The sequence below is a fragment of the Akebia trifoliata genome, chromosome 14, assembly GCF_017979445.1.
Source record: "Akebia trifoliata isolate Shusen 1 chromosome 14, ASM1797944v1, whole genome shotgun sequence".
In the NCBI taxonomy this organism is placed as follows: Eukaryota; Viridiplantae; Streptophyta; class Magnoliopsida; order Ranunculales; family Lardizabalaceae; genus Akebia; species Akebia trifoliata.
Genome location: NC_141388.1, coordinates 6,220,919 through 6,228,047, shown reverse-complemented (window position 1 = coordinate 6,228,047; position 7,129 = coordinate 6,220,919). Strand labels below are relative to the sequence as shown.

Genomic DNA, 7,129 nt, shown 5'->3' with positions numbered 1-7,129 from the left:
TTAAATAATTATTATGCTTTAATAAAATAAGATGATTAGAATAGGTCATAAAATGGGTCAGATTTTATTCGAAATTTGAGTGATCTGAATTTAGTGGGTTTGGACTCTTGGAGTAGATCCGAAGAAAAAATGGGTTGATATCCCTTAACTCAAGTTGGATCCAGGTCAGATACAAATGCATTCTTATATCCTTGTTTTGAAAAAATGATGGCTACTCAACTCAAAAATTTAAAATTAAAATTTAATGGTGGAAAATAACTTCTATAAGTTTTGTTTTCTTCAAAGTATAAAGAATTTCGTCCTCTACAGCCATGTGGCATCATGTCATGTTTTTTTGTTGCTATAAGTGATCTCAACAACGTTTAGTAAGATTGAAAAATCTTGCTAAGTTAATAAGACTAGACTTACTTTAAATCTTAATAAACAATTTCATCCCAAAAATCAAATTGACTCGTTGATTCACTTTCATTACTTATTGAATGAATTTTATATTTAAATAATTATAATTTATAATAAAATAAAATAATAAGAAAATATTTAATCACAAAATCCCATTTATCTAATATAATAAATATTTAAATTAATAATTAGAGTTAATTATTTATATATAATAAAAAAAAAATCATAAAATCAAATTGAATCAGTTTTTTTACAACTCTTAAATTGAATTCCTACAAAAATACAAAATTAGAGTTTATTTGAGGAGTTGGTTAATTCCCGCTTCAAAATTTAAGGGCTACTTATAAAGAAAGTTCTCTGACAGCGTCTTTTTAAGTAGTTTTACCTAAATATTTTCTTCAGTCACAAGAAATGGAAGGTCCGATACTGTAAGTATCCAGTCAATCGATAGATCCTTCAATTCTCTCTCTCTCGAGTTTCTCTTTCCATTCTTCGAATCAAAGATGGGTAACGAAGCTGAATCCTCAGACTCGTAAGCTTCTTCTATGATCTCTGGTCTTTGTTTTACCATGATCGATCGTTGATACTTGTATTTTTAGAGTTATTTTTTTACGGATTATTTGGTTGATTTGTTAATGGTGGGTTCTGTGAATTACAGTAAGGGAACGAAGAAGGATTTCAGCACAGCAATTTTGGAACGTAAGAAGGCAGCGAATCGTCTTGTAGTCGATGAAGCTGTTAATGATGACAACTCGGTGGTGTCGATGAACCCCGAAACAATGGAAAAGTTACAGCTTTTCCGTGGTGATACGATCCTGATTAAGGTAATTTAGTTTTTGTTGTTGTCGTTGTTATTGTGAATTTGGTCTAAATTCTTGTAATCTCTTACGCTTTTAAAGGTTTGGATAGGTTAGGGTTTCTGATGGGGATGTTTCAAATAAAATTTAGGTTCAAGAAAGTTAATATTTTGTGAAACATGGATGGATTATGTTTTAGGGTTCCTGAAAACTGGGGTTTGTGGTAGTCGGTAGGTTTGTTTGTTGGGTATTTAAGAGGCTAAACGTTTGTGATTTTGTTCTGGATTTTCTTCTGGAGGTGTTGTAAGATCTGAGGCTTACGAGGTTGGTGATTTGTGTGTTAATGCATTTATAAGTTTATTTTTGTTCTTTGAATTTACGACTGCGAGGAAAGAAATTGGGTCTCTTGGGAACTTTAAAGCTCACTTTTTGTAAAACTTGTTGGGTTTAAGTGGATATTAACTAGATCTTCTGAACTGTAATAGTTTCCATCAATATTTTTTGTGTATGTTCTCTCGAGGTGTGGGTTTGAATGGTTCTCAGGAGTTAAGATTCCATAAATCAAGATTTTTTCAAGTTTGTTGGGAATGGGGGTTCTACATGTTGAAATTACGAGTTTGTTTACTTTTCTTTTTCTCTGGTTTTGGGTTATTAGGGGAAGAAAAGGAAGGATACAATCTGCATTGCTCTTGCTGATGACACATGTGATGAACCGAAGATCAGGATGAATAAAGTTGTTCGATCAAACTTGCGGGTTAGGCTAGGTGACGTCGTTTCTGTGCACCAGTGCCCTGATGTCAAATATGGAAAGCGTGTGCATATACTGCCTGTGGATGATACCATTGACGGTGTTACTGGGAATCTGTTTGATGCGTATTTGAAACGTGAGTTCAAAATTTTTTTTCCTGCACATACATTTTTCTTATTTCTATTACGTTATTGGATTCCGAGAATTTCTTGAGTGGATGTCGATACGTTGTTATATGTTGCATTCTTTTGTGTAAGCTTTTGCTGTGTAATTTGATCAGTTCGATGGATTGCTTTTTTCGTATTTTGTTTTATCTAATGTTTCTTGTATTTAATGTTGCAATGCTGTATCATTAGACATATTTTTGTTTCGCTTAGTGTGTGTGTGTGCGCGCTTTTGAATATACTTGTGGTTTTTGTTTTTATTAATGTTTTGGGAATTTAGGGCCAAAGTTAATTCAACTGTGTTCAATTCCTTACTCCTTGCCTTTGTTACATCATATATCTTGAGTGCTTTCATGGTTCTTTGGTTTTAGGTGCAACTTGTAAGGATGATCCTTTGGGAACAATTCAGGAATTGACTATACTTTACCGTGGTCTTCTTGACCTCCATGTTCCTTTCTATAGGGTTGGGATCTGTTGACGCATGAAGAATGACTTACGAGAAAACACATGATCTCAACCGTTTAGATACAATATCCAACAGTTGAGATTTATGCGTATCTTGATACCACTGGATTTTGTGTTTAAACGTTGGGGTCATGTGTTTTTTCCACGAGTCATTCTTCATTAGTCAAGGGATCCTAACCTATATACATACACACACACACTTCAGGAATTGGCTATTCTTTGCTATAAAAATTTTCACATTCTCGCACCATTTTCTTTTAAACTTGAACACAGTGGTATGCCAACTTTGGAATGAGGGGAAAATGGAGGCTAAGAAGGTAGGACCAAACACTTGGGGAAAGCTACAACGAATAAAAAATGGTGAATGGATTTACCATTACGTTTGCAAAGGTTATAGAAATCATCAATAATAATACCTTGTGAGATGAGATGATTGTTGGCTGTCCAAATTAAAGACTCCACCTTGTGGGTCTTTCTTGTGAGTTGCAAGAAGCATTTTTTTCATTTATGGAAGTAGATCCCAGGTGTTTGTGATGGGTCTCCACGGTTATGAGAAACATTTTAATTAGGTACATTTGTAGACGCAATTTGTTGTCTATGGTGAGCAAAATTTGTTGATAATTATGAGATCGCTGAACTTCACAATGTCAGCAAGTATATAGGTCATTGAGTTGTTAATTTTTACATTTGCAGCATTTCAGATGCATATCTTTTCGTAAAAGTTTCAAAATGTCATTCTTCGTGCCATCTGTTATCGATTTATATTTTGTGCTACATCATTCAATTTTTTTTCTTCTCCTTTTCTGATTCCTAGTGTATTTTTGATGCCTTAGATATGATGTTAGTGTTTGTAGCTTGATTTTTGGATTTTTTTTTTCTTCCTTATCTTCAAATATTGCTGTAATGATATGGTTCTAAACCAAATTCCCAACGCATGGAGCAAACATGCTGTTTGGAGGGGGTTTAATAGCTATTCTGAACTGTGTTTGACGTATATTTTGTTTCCTTGGTCAAACTTTGGATTGTTTGTTTATTTTTATTTTTTCTGGAAGTGAGAAGTTTGTGTTATTATTATGGAGTGTTACATTACAGAGTTTGATTGTTTCCTCTATCTCTATGTAATTGTTTGCAGCTTATTTCCTCGAAGCATATCGTCCAGTAAGGAAAGGGGATCTCTTCCTTGTTAGAGGTGGAATGAGAAGTGTGGAATTTAAGGTCATTGAGACTGACCCAGCAGAGTTCTGTGTGGTTGCCCCGGAAACTGAAGTCTTCTGTGAGGGGGAGCCAGTGAGAAGAGAGGATGAAGATAGGTTGGATGAAGTGGGTTATGACGATGTGGGTGGAGTCCGAAAACAGATGGCTCAGATCCGGGAGTTAGTAGAGCTTCCACTCAGACATCCACAACTTTTTAAATCAATTGGTGTGAAGCCACCAAAGGGAATTCTGTTGTATGGACCTCCGGGCTCTGGGAAGACACTGATTGCCAGGGCCGTTGCCAACGAAACTGGTGCTTTCTTCTTCTGTATCAATGGACCAGAGATAATGTCTAAATTAGCCGGGGAGAGTGAAAGTAATCTTCGGAAGGCATTTGAGGAAGCTGAGAAGAATGCACCATCCATCATCTTCATCGATGAGATCGACTCAATTGCTCCCAAGCGAGAGAAGACACATGGAGAAGTGGAGCGGCGGATTGTTTCTCAGCTCCTGACACTTATGGATGGTCTTAAATCCCGTGCCCATGTTATTGTTATGGGGGCTACAAATAGGCCAAACAGCATTGACCCAGCTCTGAGAAGGTTTGGGAGGTTTGACAGGGAAATTGACATTGGTGTTCCCGATGAAGTTGGTCGTCTTGAGGTTCTTCGTATCCATACAAAGAACATGAAGCTCGCTGAAGATGTAAAATAATCATTCATCCTTTAAACTTTGTTTCTCTTTTGAAATCTATCTTTTGTTACTGATAAAAAACCTTCATCTTATCAAAGCCAATTGACAGTTTTTTCCCCATATGCAGGTTGATTTAGAAAGGATAGCAAAGGACACCCATGGGTATGTTGGTGCCGATCTTGCAGCACTGTGCACTGAAGCTGCACTCCAATGCATCAGAGAAAAGATGGATGTGATCGACTTGGAAGATGAATCCATAGATGCTGAGATACTCAACTCCATGGCTGTTACAGATGAGCACTTTAAGACTGCTCTTGGAATAAGCAACCCCTCCGCTCTGCGTGAAACAGTGAGTCGAGTTCCGGGATAATTCCAACATAAGTAGCCGTAAAGGTGTCTGCTTTGATGAGAAATATCCTTTTTAGTAGTAGTATGACTTTGAATTTTCATGTGCAGGTTGTTGAAGTGCCCAACGTCAGCTGGAACGATATTGGTGGGCTCGAAAATGTGAAGAGGGAGCTTCAAGAGGTAAAATGTTGGATATGGGAAGTTTGTTGGTTTCTTGTTACTTTATTTTTGGGAATGTTACCTAATTTTAAGTTTATACTTTCAATGTGTAGACCGTGCAATATCCAGTGGAGCATCCCGAAAAGTTTGAGAAGTTTGGTATGTCTCCTTCGAAAGGAGTGCTTTTCTATGGTCCACCTGGATGTGGGAAAACTCTGTTGGCAAAGGCAATTGCTAACGAGTGCCAAGCAAACTTCATCAGTGTCAAGGGCCCTGAGCTGCTCACAATGTGGTTTGGAGAGAGTGAGGCTAATGTGCGGGAAATTTTTGACAAGGCCCGCCAATCTGCACCCTGTGTCCTCTTCTTTGATGAACTTGATTCCATTGCTACTCAGGTTTGTTTGGTCTCTCTCTTTTTTTGTGGACTACTTGAACGATTTTCTCTGTTTAGGTCAACACTTATATGTACTTGTTTATTTCTTACAGAGGGGGAGTAGTGTTGGAGATGCTGGTGGTGCTGCTGATAGGGTTCTAAATCAACTCTTGACTGAAATGGACGGAATGTCTGCAAAGAAGACAGTTTTCATAATTGGTGCTACCAATAGGCCTGATATAATCGACCCAGCACTACTGAGGCCAGGCCGGCTTGATCAGTTGATCTATATCCCTCTCCCTGATGAGGGCTCTCGCCATAGTATCTTCAAGGCCTGCCTCAGGAAATCACCTATTTCAAAAGATGTTGATCTGGGAGCCCTGGCCAAGTATACTCAAGGCTTTAGTGGAGCTGATATTACTGAGATATGCCAGCGATCATGCAAGTATGCAATTAGAGAGAACATTGAGAAAGTATGTTTCTTCATTCTTTCCTCGTACCAAACTTGGTCTTTGTTGCTTAAATTGTCTAGTTTGTGTGCAAGGCCTAAACTAATAAGGATAATCTGATTAATGCAGGATATAGAAAGGGAGAAGAGAAGAAGTGAGCATCCTGAGGCAATGGAAGAGGACGCTGAGGATGAAGTGGCAGAGATCAAGGCTGCTCACTTTGAGGAGTCGATGAAGTATGCTCGTAGGAGTGTGAGTGACGCTGACATTCGCAAGTATCAGGCATTTGCACAGACGTTACAACAGTCAAGAGGGTTCGGGACTGAGTTCCGATTCTCGGAGGCAGGAGCGGGAGCCACTAGTTCAGACCCATTTGCAGCTTCTGCTGGTGGTGCTGATGAGGACGACCTGTACAGTTAGATCTTTTGTTTCTGTTTTATTTATGTTTGCTAGCATTATAACATATAGATGGTAGTTGCTGCCCAGGATGGATGGAAAGGGTGAAAAAGTTTCAATGGGGTTAGTGAGCCCAGATCTTTAGTGGGTGTGGGGCGATTGATGAATGGTTACTGCTCTGCTCCAGCTTTAGTTTAAACTTAATTGTTGGTAATTTATGGATGGTTGCTGCTCTACTGCAGCTCCAGTTTAAACTTAATTTTGTTGATATGTAAGAAATTGAGGGGGTTTCATCTCTTCCAAGACAATTCATGGTTTCTTTATAAGAAGTATGGAATGGATGGAAAGTTTTGTTATGGTGATCTTATGGGTGGTAATCAAAACATGACCCGGGAACTTGACTTGAAAATGACAAAAATTAGTAGGTTTGGGTCAAGCCTAATTGGGTTTGATTCATAATAGTGTTGACCCATTTAACACGATTATTAAAGGAGTTGGGTATAGGTTAAAAGGACATCAACCCATTTAGTTATTTTGTCCTCAACGTATTATTTTAAATCATGAAGCATAGAAGGCATCTCCTATATCAACAGTTATTGAAAGATTTTCCAAGTTACCTAATTTCTTTTTTTTATTTTTTGCTAGAAGTTCTTAGAACGTTTTCCGAAGAGTTGTGACTTAGAATGATGTCGATGTCGTTGTCGTTAGGTGTCTATATGACATTTTTGGAGTTCTAACATGTCAGGCTGTGGTTAAGAGCCCTAGGTGTTTCAAACTCCAACAAGAACTTGTCGTGTAGACACCTTACCTTTATTATAGGAATAGGGCACTGTAGCCTTTTCAAAATACATTTTTTAAATTTTATAAAACAGTGTGTTTTAAGATATTTTCAAATAATTAATAGTTAAGTTTTTAATTTGGAAAAGAAAAATACTTTTCTTATT

The 7,129-nt window shown here is 37.5% G+C and overlaps 1 protein-coding gene across 1 annotated transcript; it reads left to right on the top strand.

The window, feature by feature from the left end:
• The first annotated feature begins 767 nt into the window (after positions 1-767).
• LOC147385834 (cell division control protein 48 homolog D) lies at positions 768-6,541 on the top strand. The gene is made up of 9 exons (XM_086422962.1): positions 768-931; positions 1,058-1,223; positions 1,852-2,080; positions 3,706-4,472; positions 4,588-4,809; positions 4,917-4,988; positions 5,081-5,362; positions 5,454-5,813; positions 5,919-6,541. Exons 1-9 carry the CDS (start codon positions 903-905, stop codon positions 6,207-6,209), a joined length of 2,418 nt encoding a protein of 805 aa, XP_086279088.1. The 5' UTR covers positions 768-902; the 3' UTR covers positions 6,210-6,541.
• Positions 6,542-7,129: the final 588 nt, after the last annotated feature.

Bases quoted from the DNA above. Each gene is read 5' to 3' on its own strand.
- LOC147385834 (XM_086422962.1), top strand. From the start codon at position 903: ATGGGTAACGAAGCTGAATCCTCAGACTC. The intron at 4,810-4,916 runs GTGAGTCGAGTT...TTTCATGTGCAG, and splicing joins CCTCCGCTCTGCGTGAAACA to GTTGTTGAAGTGCCCAACGT. The intron at 5,814-5,918 runs GTATGTTTCTTC...TGATTAATGCAG, and splicing joins TTAGAGAGAACATTGAGAAA to GATATAGAAAGGGAGAAGAG.